Raw genomic sequence first — 25,245 nt, 5'->3', positions numbered from 1 at the left:
AAAATATTTTTTGTTTTAGCACCTATCTTTATATCCAGTTTAATAATAAAAAAATGTTTCCTGATGTGTTCCTGGTGTGCTGTGCTGTGTTTTGTCCCTGGAATATAGGTGTAAACCAGAAAAATAGATGTATGTATGGATATTTGATAAGAGCAAAGGCATAGATAACGGCTTCTAATAGCACTGACAGCAAGAGATGTGTCATGTGGGATATAAAATGCAGTGATATAATCCGGGAGGCTCTTTTGGGGTGGGGGATAGGGATGGTTGCACTGCTGTCTTTGAGACCTGAATGATCCCATAGGAAAATCGGGAAGGTGTCCATGGCAGCAGGAGTCTACACTGTGTGGAGCTAGGTAGCCTGGGCAGGCAGCCCAGCAGTGTGGCTGGTCATCATAAACCAGTGTGGATGGGATAGGAGGGTAGGAAAGAGGGTGGAGAAGAGGGTATAATGTTGCTGCCATCAGACAGCCAAGAGGAGGAGAACAGTGTCATTCTTTCCTCACATTTGGAAAGCATGATAATCAGCTTTTTAGGCTTTGGCTCACAGAAATTTTTTTGTTTGTTTGTTTTTGGGCCACACCCGTTTGACGCTCAGGGGTTACTCCTGGCTATGAGCTCAGAAATCGCCCCTGGCTTGGGGAGACCATATGGGACGCCGGGGGATCGAACCGCAGTTCGTCCTACGCTAGCACTTGTAAGGCAGACACCTTACCTCTAGCGCCACCTTCCCGGCCCCGGCTCACAGAAATTTAAAGGAATTATTAGATAAGCTGTTATACATTGGAGGTTCACTCCAAGCTCAAGCTCCATATTGAAATAAAATTGTAATGTTCAGACTCAATGTAAAGACTTTCATCTGGTTTATAAGCCGGATTTACAACTAAACAAAAATAGCACCATTACCTGAATTATCGTCCTACCCCAATCGAGTTTGCCTCTGGCCAGATTATTTGGAGCCAGATGGTTGGTCAAGAGAAGGCAATTCAGGAGAAGAGACTTGAAGAGGACAAACTAGCATCTTCTTAACATTTTATTTTAACTTAAGACACATATATTTAGCACCAAGTGTGTCTGCCATTTCTTGGAATGGAAATTGTGAACTACATGATGCTTGCTTAGTTTCAGTTTCCTTATAGGGGCATTAGATTAGTTAATTTATGAAACAAATTTAGTATTATTTTAAATAATTGCTTTGACATCTTTGTAAGAATTATATGAGTTAACTATATAAAGCAGAGACATTCTTTGTCCATAGCATACATAGTTTATATTCATGAGAGCATACAGTCACAGATTTCTTAACAGAAAATGACACTTACTGGAAATACAATAAACCTGGTTCGAAAGTTAAACTTGCCAAGCTCTCTATTCCCCCCCCCCCCCCGTTCTTTTTACTCTACTTGGAACTTTGAAAGGAATTGACACTCATTTCCTCTCCCTTCCAAAGCAATAAAAGCAGACATCTCCTGCCACTGAAATTCTCTAGCATTGTCAATCAGATCCATCTTTAGAATAAGTGAAGATTCTCAACAATCCAAAATTGTCAGGGGACAGGTAGGTGATGGACCAGAGCTATGTACAATGGGAGGGGGCACTTGCCTTGCACATGGCAAACCAAAATTTGATCCCCTATGTTTCTCCAAGCCCTGCCAGGAGTGTTCCCTGAGCATTGCCGTGTGGTCAAAACCCTAAATAAGGTTGATTACATAAGGGTAGGGAAAAAACTGAGCCCTCTCAACATGCTACAAGCTGATCGACTGTGACCATTGATTACTTGGTTACTTGGATTCAGTGTCTCGAAGGTAGTAGTCAAACCAGGCGTTATTCCATAGATGCTGGAATCAGCATAGTTCATTTGTTACTCTTGTGACTTCAGAAGTGACCTCTGGTTACAAGAGCAGATGCTCCTCCGCCATGCTCTCCAATCTAACAGTCATACTTACATGAATGATGCCTTCATGTGAATAGAAATGATCCTTTTATTGCTTCTGCCAGGAAGGTGTAAATAGCTTTCTCTCTGGAGTGTAGGCGGCTCAGCTTCCTTCTCACTGAACAGACAGGAAATGAATCTTCCATTGAAAGTATTCGTGTCATCTGTGAATGTGCAGTCTAATTTTTCATTGACTTGAAACCTTCAAAGATTTGAAAAATAACTCGCAGAATGCAGGATTGTTATACAAGAATTAAATGTTTTCAGTGATCGGTGTTCCCAGTGAATAGTACAGAGAGGAGAGAAAGAGCGAAGTCTGGACAGGATCTGAATGGATCTTATCCACTAAGAACATGATTTTGTTGATTCATGTGTTCTCTTCTAGGAAGGGTTTTCGGGCAGTAAGCACTGTTTTTTGCTTGTTTGGTAGTAGTTGAGGTCAGGGAATCGAACCCAGGAGTTTGTTTATTTTGTTTTTGTTTTTTGTTTTTTTGGTTTTTGGGCCACACCTGGTGACACTTAGGGGTTACTCCTGGCTATATGCTCAGAAATGGCCCCTGGCTTGGGGGATCAAATGGGATGCCGCTGGGGGATCTCACTTCGGTCTGTCCTAGGCTAGCGCACAAGGTAGACTCCTTATGCCCTGCACCACTGCTCTGGTTCCTGAACCCAGGATTTTTGCATGCCAGGCAATTGTCCTAGTGCTGAGCTACATTTGGTGTGAGACAGTTCTTAAGGCCTGGACCCAGAGGAGAAGCAAAGTCATTAGTTTGAGAAAGTATTGGTTGAGATATAAGGACTTTGCTTAACCCTGTCATTTCAAAACATGGAGCCTGGACTGGAAGAATCAGTGCAAGGAATATGAACTGTAAGTAATAGAAATCATTTTCTGGGCCTGGAGAGATAGCACAGCGGCGTTTGCCTTGCAAGCAGCCGATCCAGGACCAAAGGTGGTTGGTTCGAATCCCGGTGTCCCATATGGTCCCCTGTGCCTGCCAGGAGCTATTTCTGAGCAGACAGCCAGGAGTAACCCCTGAGCAACGCCGGGTGTGGCCCCAAAAAAACAAAATAAAAAAAAAAAAGAAATAATTTTCTGATTAATCAGCAGGTTTGAGATATGTTGAAAATACATAAAAGTGGGGCCAGGGAGATAACATGGAGGTAAGGTGTTTGCCTTGCATGCAGAAGGACGGTGGTTCGAATCCTGGCATCCCATATGGTCCCCCGAGCCTGCCAGGAATGGTTTCTGAGCATAGAGCCAGGAGTAACACCTGAGCGCTGCTGGGTATGACCCAAAAGCCAAAAAAAAAGAAAAAAGAAAATGCATAAAAGCTATACAAACCTTCAGTGATCATAATATCTCCATAAGAAAATGTCATGAAGGGCTGGAGCAATAGTACAGCAGGTACAGCACCTTCCTTGCATGTGGCCAATTGGGGGCTGATCCCGCATCCTATACGGATCATTGAGTAGAGCACTACCAGAAAAAACTCTTGAGCATCACTGGGTGTGCCCTCTCCCCCCAAAAAAGATAAAGAAAATGTCACTTGTCATCTCCTTTAAGCAATCTTCAAGGAGAAAGCAGAAATAAAGCTGTGTAAAATGGGGGCCCGGAGAGATAGCACAGCGGCGTTTGCCTTGCAAGCAGCTGATCCAGGACCAAAGGTGGTTGGTTCGAATCCCGGTGTCCCATATGGTCCCCCGTGCCTGCCAGGAGCTGTTTCTGAGCAGACAGCCAGGAGTAACCCCTGAGCACTGCCGGGTGTGGCCCAAAAACAAAAAAAAAAACAAAAACAAAAAAAAAAAAAGCTGTGTAAAATGAAAATACTAATTCTGTCAGGTGAAATGAAAACCTACAATTATGCAGTTTCTTAATGGATGTAGTCATTTTTGTGTAATAAGCATACTTAAGCATTATGTAAAATGAATTTGTCTGAAAATTCTTCTATGAATCAAACCCTAGCATTCCATCTGTTCATGGTGGGGGCATATGAGCTCTGCTGTGCCCGGTGAGTGTGCCCAATGCCTGCTTTGTTCAGTGGCCCTGAGACCTGCTGCTGCCCAACAGTCACCCAGGTAACAGTGACCTGTAAATCGCCTCTTGTGTCTCTGCTCCCCATCAGGGAATAGGCAAAAATGAACTTCCTGGCTTGGTTCTGCACTGATTCAGATTTGGAGTGAGAATAAGGAAGCAATTTAGATGTACATGATAAGGACTGACATATGGAAAAGAAAGGGCACAGCCATAAGTCCTTGTACTGCATCACTGTAACCTAGTTTCATCTTGTTTTGTCTAATATGGCGCTTGGAGTCACTTCCCGGTGGCTCTGGAGACCATATAGTGCCAGGAATCTAACCTAAGCCTACCTCTGCAAAGCATGTGTGCCAGTTCTTTGAGCTATCTACAGCCTTCATCTTTTTTATTTGGAAGAGACCCCACACTCAACTGTGCTCAAGTATCATTCCTGGCAGATCTCAGGACCATATGGAGGTGCTAGGGATCAAGTCTTGGTCAGCCACATGCAAGGCAAGTGCCCCTCCCTACTGTACTATCTTTCTAGTACCTTGGCCCTCATCTTAATATTCCTAAAATAAACAAGAATAAAAAAAAGGATACCATAACACTTTTAAATTATAATGTGTTTTTGTACTTTTTTAAACTCATCTTCATGGCAGCTCTAGGAGATCAGTACAATTTTAGGATTATTTTATTTTTAATTTTTTGGTTTTTGGGCCACACCTGGCAGCGCTCAGAGGTTACTCCTGGATCTGCACTAAGAAATTGCTTCTGGCAGGCTCTGGATCATATGGGATGCCGGGGCTTGAACCTGGGTCTGTCCCAGGTCAGCAGCATGCAAAGCAAATACCCTACCGCTGTGCTATCACTCCAGACCCTTTAGGATTATTTTAAAGTAAGAAAAATTGATGCACAAATTGAGTAAAGTAGGTAAAGGTTGCACCATGGGGGAGTCATGTCTCAGACTGGACTTGAGTACAAGCTCTTGGCTCTGGCCATGTTTCTGTTTCATACACAACTGCCTGGCATGCAGCATTTCTTTGGGTGGACATGTAATCCCTCTTTACATGTGTGTGCAGCATGATCGCAGCATCACGTAGCATCCTTCCAGGCTTTTTTCTTGTCCTGAAAGCTCTTGAAGTTTTAGTCTCTTCACAACTCTTCATTATGCTGCTGCTTCTCAGTATTTTACATTTACATAGTATTTTACATGACACCCAGGACTTATACTGCAATTAGAAGTATAGGCCTCTTAGCACATTTCACATGTCTCTGCCCTTTACTTCTCAAAACTCCCTTTGTTCACGTATTTTCTGAAAGAATTTACATGTAGTTACACATAATAGATTATACTGCATTTATTTTTTGGACTGATTTCACTTAACAGAATACTCCAGTGTCTCCAACGGAAGAAGTCAGGACTCCCTTTATGGCTAAGTAATATTCTTTTCCACACATGCTGAGTGTTCCCATTTCTTGACTGTCATAAATGATGCTTCAGTGAAGCAGGATGGTCAGTCAGGTTACTATTCAAATTAGTGCCCAAAGGGAATGCCTGGATCCCACAGTAATTATCCCGGACCCCCCAGACTGTGAATGCAGCTAGTTCCCTTCCTTTTTCTCTGCATCCTCCACTAATCTTTTTTTTTTTCCAACAAGATTATTTAATTTTTTTTAATTGTTCATAGAATAATCCCACAATCTTTTTAATTCCTAGAAAGTAACTAATAATTTTTCCACTTTCATTTCCGATTTTAGCAATTGGTGTCTTAACTGCCTTTTTGGTAACAGCCTTTCCAGCAGAAGCCCAAAACTATCTTGTGTTCATTCCGATTTTCTTATTTAGATGAGATAAACTATCTCCCCACCCCCATTCATTTCATTTAGAGTAATTAAAGGAAAAAGCAAAGACAGGTTCTACTTTTTTTTAAAAAATTTTTGAGGGATGGTAGAACCCACTCCTGGTGGTGCTTGGGATTGAACCTGGCTCAGTGGCGTGCATGGCAAGTAGCCCACCACACTGTGCTTTCTCTATCTAGCCCTGTGTTCTCAATCTTTATTTTTATTTATTTTTTTTCTTAGTACTGTTTTACTGCTAGTGATGATGTAAAATGAAAAAGGCAGCTCGTTATTTCAGAAAATGAGTCTTAACTGCTTAAAAGTAAAAGCAAGTTGTAAAGTGTCAGTAACTTGTTTGGAACACTCAAATACACACTAGTTAGTGTCCAGGGTACTTATCTACAAAAGATCTTAAATATTTCAAACTAAAAGAAGTGGTTAGCTTACATTTTTCTCTAATTAGGCAACAATATTTGCTATTGGTGGCCTGCGGACAGTTTATGATGATAGCTGTTGTTTAAGATACTTCAAAGATGGCAAGTGTGGATTAGTTACTCCTTTCTTTGTCCATGCTGTCAGGATTGCATGGTTGTGGGGAAGGCCCACCCCCCTTACTTAGAAGTTGTTAGGGCAGGGAGGACAGGCCTTCCCCTCTGGGGTGTAATGGCTGAGATTCCCTTTGCTTCTGTCCAACCTTTATCCCAGACTGCATCACCAAGCTGAAGGGCCAGGAACACTGATCTTTAGAGGATGCAGAAGAACAGTTGAAACTTAGAATGGCGAATGACAGAGTTAAGTAAACATTAGCACAACCAGTTTTAGAAAATTGCTGGCATCTGAGAGAGAGCCTGGCGGAATATCTCTTGCTTTATCTTGTTCTAAGGATCAAAATCCCTGGTGCAGAAGGCAGAATTGATATTCTAATACTCTAGTTCTGAGCAGCTTTGGGGTCATGCTTTTCTGCTGATCCTCTTTCTGGGATCCTCTTTGAGGCCTTTCAAGTTGAACATAAGCCAGTGCTTTGAGCCAGACCAAAGCCTGCTTCTGCCCTGGCAAGACTTATCTGTGCTTTTTTAAAGAAGAGATTAGAGAATCTGGTGACCATAACAGGTTTTTCCCACCTTTACCACCAGGAATTAGTTGTCTCTGCTAACTGGAATATTTATGAGGTGAAAAGAAGGCCAGGAGTTGGGGCCGCAGATAATACAGCGGTAGGGTGTTTTCCTTGCACGCAGCCAATCCAGGACAGACAGTGGTTCGAATCCCAGCATCCCATATGGTCCCCATGCCTGCCAGGAGCAATTTCTGAGCACAGAGCCAGGAGTAACCCTTGAATGATGCCAGGTGTGACCCAAAAGCAAAACAAACAAACAAAAGAAGGCCAAGAGTTTTCATATTCAGATGTTCTTTATCTAAAGGTGGAAAAGGTTCTGGGTAGCTGGTAAATTAGCTGGATGTTTCCTACTTAATGTCAGTGTCTTAGCAACTCGAGGAAGCAAAGAGGTTAACTAAATTTAACTGCAAAGAGATAGCTTAAATCTGTTGCTTCATATCACTTCTTAGGTTGAGCCTAAGTTCCAGAGGGAGAAATACTATAAAAAGGTTGGATTAGGGCAGACCCTTGTTAAAGATCCTGCCTTCCCTGGGCCTGGAGAGATAGCACATCGGTGTTTGCCTTGCAAGCAGCTGATCCAAAACCTAAGGTGGTTGGTTTGAATCCCGGTGTCCCATATGGTCCCCTGTGCCTGCCAGGAGCTATTTCTGAGCAGACAGCCAGCAGTAACCCCTGAGCACTGCCGGGTGTGACCCAAAAACCAAAAAAGAAAAAAAAAAAGATTCTGCCTTCCCTTTTATGTCTAGGTTATATAGAGATTTTGGAGACTTGCATTCTTATTGCCAAAGATTGGGATTGCTTGTCCACTCAAGTTTAAGGACGTATGTCTTGGTGCTGGTAAGATGTTACAGGGCCAAGAGATGGTTACCTTTTATGCTGTGGACCCTAGTTCAATCCCAAGAACCCCATATGGTCGGTCTCCAAACACTGCAAAGAGTGCTGAGCATACAGCCTAGAATAAACCCTGAGCACCATCAGGTGTGACCCAAAATTAAAACAACAAAAAGTGATGGTTTTAATGGATAAAAGAGGAACTGGTATTAAGTTAAAGCCTAGTTTCAATTGTGAAATGTAGGAAGCCTCTGTTATGAGTCTGAATCACCATATACTTTATAGATAGTGTGTCATAAAGCTGCTGTAATTGTTTGCCAGGAATAGTTGCTTGTCAAGAAAGAAAGAAAATTCTTTACAAAGAATTGGAAACTTTCAGAATGCATTAATTCTATTGGCTCTTGCATCTGTGGACCAAAGACTTAGCTTAGTTCTCAAGAAGTCACATTCACTTTTTCAGTTATTGATTTACATTTTGCAACTAAAGTGAGATGTTACACTATAAGTTACATTTACCAAATCTTAGGGTATAACCCTAGTGTAGTAAAGGTCAGAGGTGAAGAATGAAAAAGGAGAACTACCCTATTTTCTTATAAATTTCTTCTAAATTTAATCCTAAAATATCAGCATCTCTTTAAAATACTAGATGTGGGGCTGGAGAGATAGTACAACAAACAGGGCACTCTCCTTGCATGTGGCCAACCTGGGTTAGATCCCCGGCATTCTTTACAGTAAACCAAGCACTGCCAGGAATAGTTCCTGAGCACTGCTGGATGTGACCCCAACACTAAATACCTGGCAGTTAGAAACCATTGGGTCTGTGTTAGGATCACCAGTACTTTACACTACATAATAAATCAATCCCAATATCTACTTGTGGGTTAGGTGGGTTAGGGCCACACCTAGCAATGCTCTGGGTTTAGGATTACTCCTGGTGGGCGTATGGATCACTCTATATGGGATGCCGGGGAGAGGAACCTAGGTCTGCCACATGGAAGGCAAGGGCCATTCTTGATGTCAGCAGCATTAGAGGAATCTGGCTATCCTATTTTGGAGCTCCTCTGATGGATTCTCATGGCTCATTTTAGAAATACCATTCAGGGTAAGAGCCCTTTAGAGAACCCATCTAGGATAAGGGCCCATTGCCATTTCTGCTGAATAATTTCATTGGACTGTGTTCAGGTTTTGTATTTCCTGAGTGTGAGTGAAGCCAAGATATAGTGAAAACTATTTGGAAAAACAAGCTCTCCAAAAAGTGTGAGTAAGTGACCTCAGAGATACACTAGGTTATGGACACATTAAAAAATGTGGTGACGGGCTGGAGCAATAGTGCAGCAAATAGGGCATTTATCTTGCACAGGGCTGACCTGGGTTTGATCTCCAGCATCTCCCAGCCTGCCAGGAGTGATTTATGAGTGCAGAGCTAGCAGTAACCCCTGAGTGTCACTGGGTGTGGCTCCAAAACTAAACAAAACGTGCAGTGTCTTCTTTCTTTTTTTTTTTTTTCTATTCTCATTTCAGCTTTTGAGTGTGTCTCAAATAATGGCATTAGTGTCAGGTTATTGATGAGAAAATATTTCTCCTCTAACTGAAAGCTGTTAACAGGTTTCTCTTTGTAAATCATAGTATACTTGTGTACTCTCAAGTCTTGCATCCGAAAGGAAATGGGTTTTCTTTGGCAAGTTCTGGCCTGCCTTTTGCAATTCTCATCAAGAAACTTGAGCATCCTTCAGCTTTTGAACTTGAGCTCAGACAGAGCTGTAGAGCAGGACTGCATGTTTACCAAATTTCCACAAAAGCCAAGTGTGGGTCTCTGGCCAGCCCTTGGACATGGTGTTTCAAATCTCATCGTAGCCCACAGGCTCCATTTGGCTTCTTGTACCAAATATAGTGTTCGAATGTGAAGCAATGCACCCCTCCTAGTCTCTCTCCTCCCTCAGCAGCATCATTAGTTCCTCTTACCTCCCTTTTCCTCTGCAGCCCTGGGATGTGCCACATCATAATGACTCAGGAGCTGTCTGCATTTCAGGGCATGTCCTCTGAGCTCTGCAGTGAAAGTGATGGGAACAGAAGAACAGCTATAGATGAAGCCTATAAAGCTGCCTCTGGGCGTCTGCTTCCTAGAGCACTCCAATCAGCACCCCCTCCACCCCTCATTACATCGCGGATTTATTAGGGAAAACACCATTTAAACAGTCCAGCTGCTCTAAACTGTCTCTTGCAGCGCTCAGCTAACATTCAGGCAGCTGCCAATCAGTCTTCATTGCAAGTCTTCCTTTTCCTGTTCCCCTCCTCCTTGAATATGGGGGGCTGGGTAGTGGAAGGGATGTAAGATTGACATCCACATTTCCCTCACCTTTATATATATATATATTGTCCCCTCTCAGTTCCCATGGAAAAGGAACATGAATGCCGCTTGGCCAGCAGCCGCTCTTGTGAACCTGATGGGATAAAGCTGCTAGCTGGCTCCTCTGTGGCACCTAGACATTCCCTTAGGGCATGGCCTCTGCCTGTGTGACCCAAAGGAGGTCTGGGACTGCTCTGCAATGGAAGGGGTTCACCTCACTGTAGAAAGTTGGTTTGGTATATTTCTTTTTTTCCCGAAAGAGATTTCTCAAGATTGAAGCAATGTCACAGTGCTTTCCTTGTACAAGTAACTGATCCAGGTTCCATCCCCGATATCCTTTATTATCCCCTGAGCACTGCCAGGAGTGATTCCTGAATGGAGAGCCAGGAGTAGGCCCTAAGTATTGCCAGGTATGACCAACTCCCTCCCCCCCCCCCCCAAATCAAATGAGATTTCTCTTTGTCATATTCTTCTGGATGGTTAGACGTTACTTCTGTGTGTGGAAAGTATTTAGGATATTTGTTTTTGGATTATATTCAGCAGTACTCAAGGATCACTCCTGCTGGTGCTTGGGGAGCATATGAGATGCTAGGGATTGAACCCAAGTTGTCCATGCTCTAGACAAGCTCCTTCCCACTTGTTGTAACATGGCTCTGGCCCTCAGTGTGGGATGCTTGATATCTGCTCTTATGACACCACCCCTCAAATTTGCAAAGCGAGTTTCAGTTCAGATCAGGATCCAGCTACATAGCATGCACCATCTCAGATAGAATTGTTCTCATACACTGTTTTTTGAAATTGTCCCTCAGAGTAGAGGTAATTATTGGTTCTGTCAAACACATTCAGGAAAAGCTACCATCTTTGGTTGTCACAATCTTCTCATTTAGGTAACAGTATCTGAGTCTTTTTTTCCACTTACTAGATCTGTCATCACACAGCTCTGGTAAAATCCAGAGCCTTGTGGGGAATGTGTGGGCAGTGTCTTCAGGGTCTTCCTCATCACAGCCCGAATGATAACATTCCTGGGGGCTGTAGAGGAGTTAGAGCTGTTGCCTGATTGGGCCCTACCTTGGTCAGGCACCCATCTTAGCCTCTTCTGGCCTTTTCTCCCCCTCTAGAGCTCCAGTTGGCCTCACGCCCAAGCCCTATCTCCCTTTTATAGACTGTTATTTGTGCTATTTGGGGGGGGGGTTTGCACCTGGTAGTCTCAGGGGACCATATGTGATTCTGGAGATCAAATCCAGGTTGACTATATGCAAGACAATCACCTTTCCTGCTGCCCTGGTGCTTTGGACCAACAGTCTCTAAATGGAATACCAATGGATCCTTAGCAATAACTTCATGCCCCAGCTGGTTGCTAGTAGCAAATTGTCAAAGGCCAAGACGGTGGGTGTTCAGGGGATCATATGCAAAGCAAGCACCTTTCCTCCTGTACTAGTTCTCTGGGTCAAAGTGCTGGTTCCTAGCACATTAGTCAAGTATACACCCATACAAATTCAATTTGGGGAGGGGGTGGGCCACACCTGGTGACACTCAGGGGTTGCTCCTGGCTATGCGCTCAGAAATAGCTCCTGGCTTGGGGGACTATATGGGACAGTGGGGGATGGAACCTTGGTCTGTCCTAGACTAGCGCGGGCAAGGCAGACAGACGCCTCACCGCTTGTGGCACCACTCTGGCCCATCATACAAATTCATTTAGCACAAGGGAAAAGAGACATAGACTGCTCTTTAAGTAACAGGTTGTTTTTATTCTAACAATTCATGATGAGTTCTTGTTCTTTTAATTAAAACTACATGCTAAAGAGGTTAATTTCTTTCTCTGGTAAGAAAAACCTCAAGTTTGCTGTTCCAATCCCTAAAATGAAATCAGTTTTGTTTAGAAATCAATATCAAGCTCTGGTGGTCTGTTTCCTTTGATTAGCTCAGAAACAACAGCTCCTTTCCCACTTTCCAGTGTGCCAATCACAGGTGGACGCTCAGTGTCACCCCACAACACAAGATAAATAAGCTTGGAAGGTTTCCTAGCAACACATTGGGCTGGGAATCTGCTCTGTTTCTCTGAACAAGATGAAGCCAAACATCCTAATATCTCAGCCAGATGGGAAAGGATGAGCTATTGGGGGGAGGGTATATAATGTAGTTTCTGAACATTTTCTTTTGAAACGAATATATTAGCATAAGCAGCAGGAGTGGCTTTGTACTCTTGATGTGTTAAAGAAAAAAATAGTCTCATTACCAGTCTGAGAGATATGTTTTTAGAAAAAATTCTCAAGAACCCGGGGTGCAATTTGAATTAGTAAATGGACCCTCTTAGCACCTTCTAGAAGATTCTTCCACACAGACCCCAGGTTCATTCTGGTGCCCAGGGAAAGTTCTGCTGTGCTTCTGACCTTGTGGGCAAAGCCCCTAGGCTGCCCCCTTCTGGCCCTTTAACTTCTACCTCTGCCCTCAGCCCTTGATCATTCCAGGCTAACCCAGTGTCAGGTTTGGTTTTCGAGCCCGTGATGAATGCAAACTAGTGGGTGCACTGGCCCTACAAAGCTGAGACAAAGAGTTTGCTGTTTTGTCTTCACATACTCACATCTGCTTTCTTGCTTTGTCATGGATGCTGGTGCTCTCTCTAGTTATGTCAGATATTGTCATCAGAGTGATTTTTTTTTTCATAACATTATAAGTAGTGCAAGTCATTTGCAAATGTCCTAACTTCCTTTTTTTTTTTTTTTTTTTTTTGGTTTTTGGGCCACACCCAGTAACGCTCAGGGGTTACTCCTGGCTATGTGCTCAGAAGTTGCTCCTGGCTTGGGGGACCATATGGGACACCGGGGGATCGAACCTCGGTCCGTCCAAAGCTAGCGCAGGCAAGGCAGGCACCTTACCTTTAGCGCCACCGCCCGGCCCCAATCCTAACTTCTTGTTTAGGAAGACCTGTATCCGCAGCCCCACAAATATTGTTATTCTGTGGTGGTTACACATTCACTTCGTCTCTGCTGGGTTTGGACCTGTTATAAGAAGAATAGGGGCCGGAGAGATGGCATGGCATGGAAGTATGGTGTTTGTCTTGCATGCAGAAAGACTATGGTTCGAATCCCGGCATCCCATATGGTCCCCCAAGCCTGCCAGGAGCGATACCTGAGCATAGAGCCAGGAGTAGCCCCTGAGCGCTGCTGGGTGTGACCCCCCAAAACAAACAAACAAAAAAAGAATAACCCAGCTCTGAAAGTCCTCCTGGAAGGGATGGGATCGTGCAGTCTCATCCATTAGCATAAGATGGGATCTTTGTACCTCAACAAAATCTCTGTATTTCTAAGAATTCATACTCTTCTCACCCCCCAGATTCAACCAACTACTTTTTTTTTAATAGTATCTCAAGGATCAAATCCTGAGCCTCAAACATTCACCCATCACTCTCACCCTGACTTCTGTACAGCGAGAGAATTTCATATTGTCTCATGCTAATTTCTCTTGCACACATATTTGCATATTTTCTAAACAGCACATATTGAGTTTGATGAGAACCAACTTGTCATACTTGCTGTGGCCTGTTACTTGGGTTGTTCTCAATAGTCTTCGATGCATTTTTTTGCCTGGGAATTCAGTAAAAGCAGCACATTTGCCATCTTTGAAATCTGAACAAATTTTTTCATTATTAAAGTACTTAAAAAATTTTTTTTTTGTTTTTTGGGGTCACACCCGGTGACGCTCAGGGGTTACTCCTGGCTATGCACTCAGAAATTGCTCCTGGCTTGGGGAACCATATTGGATGTGGAGTGGGGGGAATTGAACCTTGGTTCATCCTAGGCTACCAGTGCAAGGCAGATGCCTTACTGCTTGCACCACTGCTCTGGCCCCTATAAAGTATTTATAAAGATAAAGTTTTTATGCCTAAAAGAATTATTTTAGATACTTCACCTACTTTATATCATTTAATTTTCCTGACAACCAAGTAGAAAGTTGTCATTTGACAGATAAATTCTAGATGAAAGAAATGAATACCTGTCTTCCAAGGCATTAATAATCAAAAATAAATAGTAGGCAGTTGATCCCCTAGTAATTGATTTTGACCTTCATGTTGTATTATGTTTAGAATTCTAAGTTTCTGTAAGTTTCCAGTCTCTTCAAAATAAAGCAAGCTGCTATAATTTATGTTTTTTGTTTGGGGGCCACACCTTGCTGATGCTCAGCAATCATCACTCATGGCAGGCTCAGGGGATTCGATGGAGTGCCAGGGATCGAACCCAGTTAGCTATGTGCAAGGCATGTACCCTACTACTGTATTCTGGCTCCAAACTGGTAAATTTTAAAGACTACTTAATTTTAGATGATTTTCTTTTATCTCATAGAGTGTGATTCAATACTTGAGTTTTAAGTGGCAGACTTTAAACTCTCCCCCCACCCCATGGCATATTAATACTATTACAAATATTTCCTGCTCAGTTTTGGTTTTTTCATTTTGGATTTTGAGCTACACCTAGTGATATATGGGGGACTAGATGGGGTGATGGGGTTCAAACTTGAAAGGCCAATATCCTGCCTACTGTATCATCTCTTTAGCCTGTTGCTCAGTTTTTTATTTTTATAAATGAGTTGCTTTCATCTTCATAATGGTGGAACACCCTAGTAAGTTTTACTTAGCTAACAACATGAATAGCTCTGTTAAGTAGATTGAAGAGAAAATTGAACAGGCCATAACAGCAATGCTCGCGCACACCAAGGTGAGCCTCCTTTGGTACATAGCTTTGTTGAAACACCATTTGCTTCTGCCTCACCTACCACAGCTTTTGACAGAGTTGAGCAGTGGTGATCATAAGAATTCTGAAGGACTAACTGAAGGACCCAACTCTAGACTCGAGATGTTCTCCTTACCTTGGAATTGGGTTGGTTCTACTTGATAGACTTGAGGAATCACAGGAGGTTTTTTGTCGTCTGACATACTTTCCTTCTAATCCCTTGAAGGTACCAACCAAGAAGCTGAAGAAATATGAGAAAGAATATCAGACCATGCGGGAGAGCCAGCTGCAGCAGGAAGACCCCATGGATAGATACAAGGTAGGATCAGCCTGGGCCTTCTCTGCCCTCCCAGCAATGCTCACATCCCTCTGCTCCTCCTCATTTGGCCTGATACCCCTCTGCCTGTGCTAAGTGTTCAGGTATGTGTTCACAGCAGGAGGTTCCTGAGTGGCCAACCATAATATTTCTTTTCTTTAAGTTTGTATATTTGTAGGTCACTCCTTCACCTGTTCATTTACACTGAGAATCTTCATGAGAAGCTAAGAGAGAGGGAAAAGGAAAGTGGCTCTCAACTACTTTCAGAAATGAGGAAAAAAAGGCAAAGTACTGTGTTAGCTGTTCACGGTCCCATCCAGAGACTTATAGAAGGTGAACTTTTGCAAGATGGGCACAAGAATGTTCCAGACTTACCCTTGCCTGTGGCAACTGTTAACAGTACAATCTCATTCTGAAAGAAAAATAAAAACCATAAAGGTCTGTTGAGCACAGGGATGGTGTTTGTCCTAACATTTCTTTCCACAAATATATAAGCAGCAGTGATGTTTCAGGATTCAGATGATTTCCCTACAGTAGAGTAGTACATTGCAGCATTTTCAGAATCCATTCTGACAGACTGATCTGAGGATGACTAGTAGTAGTATTCACCCTAGCACAGTGCTGGGAAATGTATCACCTTCTCTGGGTCTGCCTCCCAATCATTTAGCAACATTAGTATTTTCTCCTCTTGTTTATAAAACTGTCTAGCTGATTGCAAGGTATTATGCCTTACCCATTGATCTATTGTACTGACCCTGCTGAAGCAAATTATTTTCAAATATTTATCGTACAGACTATAATGGAAATAAAGATTTTTGAGGAAGGGATTAAGGTAGAATTAAACTGTTTTATTTTGAGAATAGATTATTCAAAGCTTAAGAGTTGTGACCTTTTATTTGTACACATCCGGTACTCTCTAGTTCTTCCTTTTGTATTACAGTAATAGTTTATCAGCACATCATTTAATACTGTTTATACCTTTTTAATAGTACTGAGGCATTCGGATGTCAAAAGATTCGATAAAGTTACAGTCCTCCATAAAAATTACATTTTCAAAATGGCAGTTTACATGGCTTCTAATCACAAACAGATTTAGTCCATCTAGTTTAAGAAGGTAATTGTAGGGGCCTGAGCGGTGGTACAGAGGTAAGGCGTTTGCCTTGCACACAGTTGACCTAGGACGGACCGCGGTGGTGTCCCATATGGTCACCCAAGCCAGGAGCAATTTCTGAGCCATAGCCAAGAGTGATTCCTGAGCATCACTGGGTGTGTCCCCCAAAAAAACAAAAATGATAATTGTAATTACTTAAAGGTAGGAAGGTGTTTTTCAAAAAACCTTTATAAATCATAGATTTTAAGATTAAGAATCCTGACCTATCAGTTTTTCAAGGGCATCAGGCAGCAGCATGACCCAGTTCATTACTAATTCCTGGGGAGCATTCGGGTCGACATCACTTAGATATAGTGCACTGTTACCAAGCTTACTGATGCAAGGTAGTCTGGAAGGTGTGGTAGTTGGGAGCACACAGTGCTGGGAACCCAGGCCTCCCTCATGCAGTCTCAGAAATGCCACATGATTGTAAGAATGCTCTCATTTGATGCTATATAAAAAGGGCTATATAGCAGGAGATATACAAGAATTAAAGATCCATCAGTGAACACTGTGTATATACTACTGAATGTCACATTTCAAAAAGATTATTGATTCGTATGTAAATTTCATTTCAACCCCTTCCTCTAGCTCGAAGTAAAAGGTTCCACAAGAGACACAATAGCCCACCATCTTCCTTTTATGAACACCAAATTATTACAGAGGTACTTGTGCACAGATCACACCCTGGAAGGAAGCCCTTCAATTCAGCAGCATTGGAGTTGATGAAGGACCATTGATCACAGGTTGTCCCCATATTTTTAGGAGAAAATCCCATATAAGCAGACATTACTTTTTTCTGTGCTAGTTTTAAATATACGTTTTGTCAGCATACATCTGTATGCATGCATGTAGACAAATAATATGTTCTGCCTGATCTGGATACCACTTTTTATTTAAAGTTTATGGAGCCCTAAAATTACTGCTTACTAAACCCCTAGGTATACCCCTATTTAGCTTGGTGACCCCATTCTAAGAGACAGAAAAAAAACTTCATTAGAAGAAGTAAATCAAATATTTACTTGAAGCCTCTTTGTCCTTTACTTAGATCTGACCAAATTGTAAAGCAGTATTTATTGGCCCTATATTTTGGTTTATAAGCTTATTTGATTTCAAATGAAATTAAGAAAATACAAGATACAGGTCTGGTTATATAAAACACAGGCATCTTCACTCTTTGACAAGTCCCCATAAAGCACACATTAAAATTTAGAGTCAGTGGACCAGAGCAATAGCAGAGTGGATTGGGCATTTGCCTTGCACGCAGCCACCTAGGTTCATTTTCCTGCACCCCCATATGGTTCACACACACACAATTAGTAGCCAAATCTCTTTATCACATACCAGTTTTATAAGTGTTTAACATTTCCAGAGCTGGGGAGAAAATACAAAAGATTAGACCATATGCTCCCTGTGGGAACCTAGGTCTTATTCCCTGCAACAGTCAGTCTGCCGAGAAGTAGCCTCTGAGTACCAAAAAATTTAACAAAAAATAATAATTTCTCTTTATAGAAATAATTTCCTTTTGAAGACAATTAGTTTTATTTAATGTCTAATTTATTGATTCACCTTTTTAGAGAACTGTAGCCTTCATCTACTTCCAGAAGGTGATATGCTATTCTTGTTTAATTAAAGTACGGCTTACACAAATGGGGGTTAAGACTTACAAAGTATGATTAATTAAGTCCCAAAGCATAATGAAGGTTGTGCTAATTTCTTTTCTAAAGGGAACTCAAAGAAGGAATCAGAAGTGTGTAAATTCTCTCGGGTTTAGGACACAGATAGATATATATAATTTCTAATTGAAGTATCTTGTCTGTGTTCAGAATAATTAAATTTAGAATGTTCAACTTTTTTTCTCAAGGTTAGACATATTTTCCCAAACATAATTCAAATAAAAATAAAATTATTCTTTTGAGTTTATAGTTTTTCTTGCACAGATTAAATTTTGTTACTCAGTTGCCTCTACATATACTTTAAATATGGCTACTTAATTATACATAATAAAAACAAGACAAATGAAATATTTAAAGTAAGGCTTATTTGTACTAGTATTATTGCCATATGTAATATGTTACATATTCCATATGTAACTAGTGTTACATATCAAATGAAGTTAGATTATCTCATTATGCTTGTAACTTGTCAGGTGAAATATTGAAATCTAATGTGAAAAAAGGAAAAATTCCCCCTTTATCTTCCTGGCTCTTCCTTCCCCAGAGAAATCAAGAAGTAAATCCAACTTTGAAAATATTTTTCTGCCAAGAAAATACTTACCTTTGATTGTTTTTCTTTATCACAAAGGCTGTTGTTGGCGTCTGGGAATGCCTGTAGTACAAAACGAAGTGTTTATTAGTGACTAAGAGTAACCAGATTACTGCCAGGTTACTGTCCAGGAGATCTGGACAGGCCAGTGCATCCATGTTGGTGCGGCAGGTAGGGGTGCAGCCTCTGAACTTCTGCTCAGCTGAGCGAGTAAGAGAACAGCAGCTGGTTTCTGGTGAAGGAGTCTGTGACTGCTTCTGCTGAACACTCCAGGGAGGGATATGACGCTCATTCAGAATTTCTAAGGATGACTGTTCTCTTCAGAATTAGTCTCCTTCCCACTCCCACCCTGTTGCATTAAGTCATTAACAATGGTGGTGGATGGAGATGGATGGAGGCCTTTATTCTTAGGCCATGGCTACGTGGCTCCACAATCCCCATTCAGCTGGCGGGTCCCAGGTTTAGGTGAACGGGAATCAGACTCATCCAGAGACAGGCATCAGGAAGTATCAGCTTTATTCATGCCCTATCTACCACATGTGTGGCCTATATCATAACCTTATAAGCATTAAGCCATTCTTAGCTAGCCCTGCATCTTAACTCCTGTCAGCCATCTTCCCTTTGACCTCCATGCTGGCCAAAGACCAAAGGCCCTAATCCCCTCTGGTCAAAACCTTATCTACCTTTTCCAAGACCCCTCCCAGGAAATGGGCGGGGTCTTGCAGGTAAGGTCAAGTTACCTAGGAAGAAAGGAGGTCAAAGGGAAGATGGCTGACAGGAGTTAAGATGCAGGGCTAGCTAAGAATGGCTCAATGCTTATAAGGTTATGATATAGGCCACACATGTGGTGGATAGGGCATGAATAAAGTTGATGCTTCCTGATGCCTGTCTCTGGATGAGTCTGATTCCGCCGTTCACCTAAACCTGGGACCCGCCAGCTGAATGGGGATTGTGGAGCCACATGGCCTGGGATGGCAGAAAAAAATCCCTCTATCCATCCTTCACCATCATCACCATCGTTAATTATTTAATGCAACACCCCCCCCATTGTCTTCGATCATTAGGAAGTTATGCTTCCTGCCAGTGTATTGTGACTGAGAGAATCATGCTTCACTCATATACTTCTCCATCACCACAAGCTTTCTAAAAGTTGAGGTGTAAAGAGTTAAGCAGACCTGTGGACCCGGGCCCAGTGGAGAATGTTGTAGTGGCACATGGCCATGCCTACTTGTTTATTCCTCTACAAAGTTTGACAAACCAAAGTTTTGACTCCTTCAGAATGTCAGGGCAGAGCTAAGTCTAAGTCTTTTCTACCAAGGCTTCAAAGCCTTAATAAAGTATTAGCTCTGTGGCCATTTACATGAGAAGTTTGATGACCCCTATACTTTTTTTTTTTCCCTAAGCCAGTCAAATTGAGCAGTGGGGGGCAGGTTATATACCAACTTTGTGATACTAACATTAATAAGTTCTGATAAACCACTGCAATCGGACCAGCCTATGATCCCTATACTTACAGAATAAGCTAACATTGTGTTCCCATTTTTATTTTTTTGGCATTGGGATAGATCAGAGGCCCTCACACATGGGAGGCTTGTGCTCCACCCTGGAACCACACCCTTGGCCCGAAAACTTTTTTGAAATTGTGAAATGCAGTCTGGGATGCCAAATGCCAGCTATAACCAACAAGATTGACATTTGAAATGTTAAAAAGTTTTTCATCAAAAAAGAGGAAATCAGATATATTGAGTAAAAGAAGAATATAAAGTGATTTCAACCAGATTTACAGTTATAGATATTTAAACATTTTATCTGTTAAGTGTTTTTGTCAAGAAACTTGAGATGATAATTTTGAAAGAGTGGCACTGAGAGTAGGAAAAAGTAGAGAGTACTTTGCTGGAGAAACTGTGCTGGTTCCTTAGGAAATTTTTTCCTGCTGGTCCTGCCTTTTAAAACCTGTGCCAAAGACTCACCACCACATAAAAACTGAATTTCTAAACCGCCCCATCCCTATCAGTTTTTCCTTCAAGGACTAGTGGGTTTTTTTTCCTTCTATTGACTGCCAGTTCTCTGCTTTTTCAACTTGGAATAAATGATGTTTTCTACCCCCTTGAACTGTTCAAACTGCACAGACCCTGGGCAAAAAGGGGCCCAAGAGCCCAGTTTGCTTTTACCTTTCCCTGTGCCACATTTTGTTTTGCTGCTCAAGGATGACTTGTCTCACTAGGTCCTGACCTTGCCCTAGAAGGAAGTTTTCTTGCATGGGCTTCAGTATAAACAGCTCAGCAGCATTGCTAATGGTCCACCCCCAGCTTTTTCCTCCTCTCAGGATTCCATCTGCATGGGGAGGAGTCTCAGCTCCTCATTTCCTGAGTTGAGACTTGCCTGCTGGCTGCCCAAAGTAGTCTTTCAGCCACTTGAGTGTTGGCTGTCCAGAAGAGAAGTCAGTTGATGGTGCTCCACGGGAAAACAAACTCGCATTAACAAGTGTCTATTTCTGTTACCGCCTAAATGTTTTAGGTGTGCAATTTCATTGGATATTCTTTTTTAAAATTGTTTCTATGGTTGAGAGCGCTAGTTGGTCTATGACTTTTGAAGAGGTAAGTTTTGAACCTGTATCTGTGTGTATCTGTGTCTGTCTCTGAAAATACAGTATCCTCCTCTCCAAAGTTGCTACCCCGCTCTGCCAGCTGGGCCTCTCTGTCCTGGGGTTCTAGTTTAAGCTATGTTATCCCAAATCAGGTGATATGGGGTCTTTTTCAAAGTAACAGGGGTATTTATTTATTATAATTATTTATTTATTTATTTATTTATTCTCCTACGAAAGGATTGGGAAGTATTTGTGTCTCCAGTCCCAGGCCAGTGTAGGTAAGGGACGGTCCTAGCTCCTCGCTTAGGTGCACAGGATGACCTGCCCTCACTCTGGACAGCCCTTGCCAGAATTTCTAAATCAAGCCCTGTTTTTTCCTCTGCCTACCATCCACCAAAGCTCTTCTATTTTAGTTTAAAAGCATACTTTTGCTTCAGTCCATTTATTAGCTTGGAAAACTTGATTCCCCTGGAAAGGCTGGAAAAGAGCTGAAGGACAGAGGAATATTTAACCCCAGGGAAGGGTAGGGAGGCTGGTCTAGAACGTACCCCTGAGGACATTCAAGGGCTCCTGGCCTACCCTGAGGCCCCTAGTTCCAACTTTGGAGGATGATACTGCATTTTGGCCCCTCGCTGGCTTCTTTCTATGTGTCTGTGAGTGCAGAGCCAGGGCACCTCTCCCCCCAGCCGCTTGCTTGCAGAGTCCCAACTGAAGCTTCCTGCTCAAGCAAACACCAGCAGGTGAGGCCCTGGGTAGGCTGGTGTCATAGAACCTCTGACACACACATAGGACTAGCACCCACCATGTCCTTGTCTCGAGAAGTTCAGTTGGGCTAAGTTCACCATATTTCATATGACCCAAGCCAGTGGCCCTTTATTCTGTGCTCAGTAGTGACAAAATCTACCTTGCAATCGCTAATTTTGGGATTGGGGTGGGGTGGTGTCTGGGCAGTGCACATGGTGGAACCCAGAATCCAGCTGATGTGGCAATGCTCCCCACCCTCCCCCCTGCCTCTTGAGTGACCCCTCTGCCTACCTGTTGCATTTTCAAACACTTTGGCCCAAGTCAAAGCTTGACTTCACCTGGAGGTTAGAGTGGACTGTTGTAAGCCTGTGCTTGTCCCGGCACCTGACAGGCTGCTAGCTGTTTTGTGTCAAATTATGATTGAGAGCAGAGGGAGATTTTTGTACCTTGGGGCCCTGCAGAGAGAAATGGGGGTGGGGCAGACTAAAGGACTGGGGCTCTCTGGATTGGGTGTGAATCAGGAGACAATGGCTTCTCAGAACATAACTTGTTTCCATGGAAAAGGGCAGTAGCTAGAATTTGGGTTTGTCTCTAGAGATTTGAAAGGATCATGGGAGTTATACTGACTCTGAAAACATTCAACTTTTCTGGGATTTTGCCTAAGTAGCTCTAAGGGGCTGGAGAACTCCAGATTGCACTGGCTCTTATGTGCCCACTATCTTGTCCTTCCTGAGAGGCTCTGAGGGGTTGTAAAGAAGATCCGTATAGTTTGGGGGTAGCTCAGGAGCTACTAATAGGAATGCAGTGAAACTGACTTCCCTTTTGTCCTTTTTTCTTCTGGTAGAATTCAAGTTTCAATTTGCTTTTAATTTTTTTTTGTTTGTTTTGGTTTTTCAGGCCACACCCTTTTGATGCTCAGGGGTTACTCCTGGCTACACGCTCAGAATTGCCCCTGGCTTGGGGGGACCATATGGGATGCCGGGGGATTGAACCGTGGTCCTTTCCTTGGCTAGCGCTTGCAAGGCAGACACCTTACCTCTAGCACCACCTCGCCGGCCCCTGCTTTTAATTTTTTAAACAGTTTTTTTTTTTTTTTTGGGGGGGGGGTTTTGGGCCACACCCAGCGGTGCTCAGGGATTACTCCTGGCTGTCTGCTCAGAAATAGCTCCTGGCAGGCACGGGGGACCATATGGGACACTGGGATTCGAACCAACCACCTCTGGTCCTGGATCGGCTGCTTGCAAGGCAAATGCTGCTGTGCTATCTCTCCGGGCCCTTTTAAACAGTTTTCTAAACACATCTGTTTAATATTCTCTGTAGAAAACCTGGGAACTTTCTAATAGCATAGAGACAAAAAAAATTTCGACTCCCCAAAGTAAAAAAGATGGGGACTACCCATTACTTATGAGGGACACACTGCTTATGTTGTCTAGATTCTTGCATGGACATAGTTGAGAAGATGGAAGGGGTCGGGGATTATTTTACTCCATTCTCTGTGCCAGTTCTGAAAGAAGAAACAAAGAGGTGGTCGGTGCAATAGCATAGCAAGTAGGGCATTTGCCTTGCACACGGCTGACCTGGGTTTGATTTTCAAGAATCTAATATAGTCCCACTAGTCTGCCAGGAGCAATTTCTTTTTTTTTTTTTTTTTTTTTTTTGAGGGGGGGTTACACCCTGCAACACTCAGGGGTTCCTCCTGGCTCTATGCTCAGAAACCGCCCCAGGCAGGTACAGGGGACCATATGGGATGCTGGGATTCCAACCACCGACCTTCTGCATGGAAGGCAAATGCCTTACCTCCACACTATCTCTCAGGACCCTTTTTTTTTTTTTTTTTTTTTTTTTTAGGAGCAATTTCTTAGTGCAGATCAATGAGTGACCCCTGAGTACCAATAAGTGTGGCCCAAAAGCAAACAAACAAACAAAAAGAAACAAAGGGGCCTGGTTGGCTACACAGAGCCCAGGTTTAGGGCTGGTCTCTAGGGTGTCTGCCTGAGCATTTGTGGGGGCCCAGTCTCTCTCACAGTCTCCAGTTAGCCCTTCTCCTATTTCTTAACCCTTCTCATAAAAAGACGTTAGTTTTTCTTTGGTTTTCTTGTTTCCACGTAATATGTGCAGAGTGCTACTGGGAAAAGAAGGCTCGCTCCTCCAAGTCTACCTGGACGTAGCACCTCTCTGGGGTTGGGATGTAGCCTGCTTGTTTTTTGCCACCATCATGGAAAATACCAGTGTAAACTTATACATGGGCAGGTCTTGGCACTCTGAGATTGTGGTTCTGGGGAAACACCTGTGCACAGCTCAGAAGGCCCCTATCCCCTCCAAAAGCATTTATGATTATCCAGATATATGCACCTGCTAACAGGAAAATGTGCCTTCCAACAACAACAACAGAAAAAGGACATATTTCCCTGATAGCAGGACTCTGTCTGCAGTTAGCGAGGATCTAAAGTGACCCAAGGAGCATTCGCAGTGCTGACACACAGGCTGTGCTGGAGGGTGGGACTTGTGCGCGCGTCAGTCAGGATCAGCCATGTCTGGTCAGGGTCTGTGACACCTTCAGCACCAGGCACGTGTATGGCCAGGTCGCAGCACATTCTCACCCCTAGACCCGTGCTGTGTCTGCACTGCCAGCTTCCGTCACCGTTTTTTCCGGACAGCAGCAGCTTCTGTGCCACCTGCGCTCCTTGCCCCACTCCACATCTGACCGTTTGATGCTTGTGGCCCACCCAGCTCCGTGGGGCCCCATACCAGCTCTCATGCATGCTTCTGGCTCTTGCTTTCTCTGCAGAGGGAGAACCGGCGCCTGCAGGAGGCCAGCATGAGGCTGGAGCAGGAGAATGACGACCTCGCCCATGAACTGGTCACCAGCAAAATCGCTCTGCGGAATGACCTAGATCAGGTGCGTCTGTCATCATGACGCCTGTCCAGAGACCTGGGCAGTGACAGTCATTTCCCTACCCATGTCCTTTTCACCTGCCGTCTTCCTAAACAGGGAGCAGCTGCAGTCACCAGGGAGGCCAAAGTGGGGTTTTGAGAACCTTGTGATCAACACCCACCCCTTCTTTCACCCCAGCCCTAATCCTTCAGGAGCAGGGTCTCCTGTCTTGGGGCTCACTCCAGGCCTCTCTGCAGCTGGAGGGTTAGCAATTCAGGCTTATACACGGCTCCACATATCTGGTTAGGACAAAACTGCCCTGCTGTCTACTATTCTTTGGGAGTGTGCCCACACCAAGTCTGTTCTTGGCCTAACCTGTGGGAACAGATTTTCCAAAGGGCTGTTTCCGCCTTTTTGCCTGATGACACCACATGGACACTGTGAGGATGGGAGGCTGTGCTGCCACTTACTCCTGACCCCCCAGTCTGTGCATCCTGATC

General features: G+C 43.3%; 1 protein-coding gene across 3 annotated transcripts in view; it reads left to right on the top strand.

The window, feature by feature from the left end:
• Window positions 1–25,245, top strand: part of RABGAP1L (RAB GTPase activating protein 1 like) — a 369,153-nt gene that overhangs the window by 331,511 nt on the left and 12,397 nt on the right. For all 3 annotated transcript variants that reach the window (XM_049776425.1, XM_049776426.1, XM_049776427.1), the window contains 2 exons: window positions 15,035–15,127; window positions 24,659–24,769. In XM_049776425.1, coding sequence (XP_049632382.1) covers window positions 15,035–15,127; window positions 24,659–24,769 — 204 coding nt within the window. The remainder of the gene's footprint in view (window positions 1–15,034; window positions 15,128–24,658; window positions 24,770–25,245) is intronic.

This window comes from Suncus etruscus, chromosome 7 (assembly GCF_024139225.1).
Source record: "Suncus etruscus isolate mSunEtr1 chromosome 7, mSunEtr1.pri.cur, whole genome shotgun sequence".
NCBI lineage: Eukaryota > Metazoa > Chordata > Mammalia > Eulipotyphla > Soricidae > Suncus > Suncus etruscus.
The sequence above is the reverse complement of the archived record's forward strand: the minus strand, read 5'-3'. Positions and strand labels throughout refer to the sequence as shown.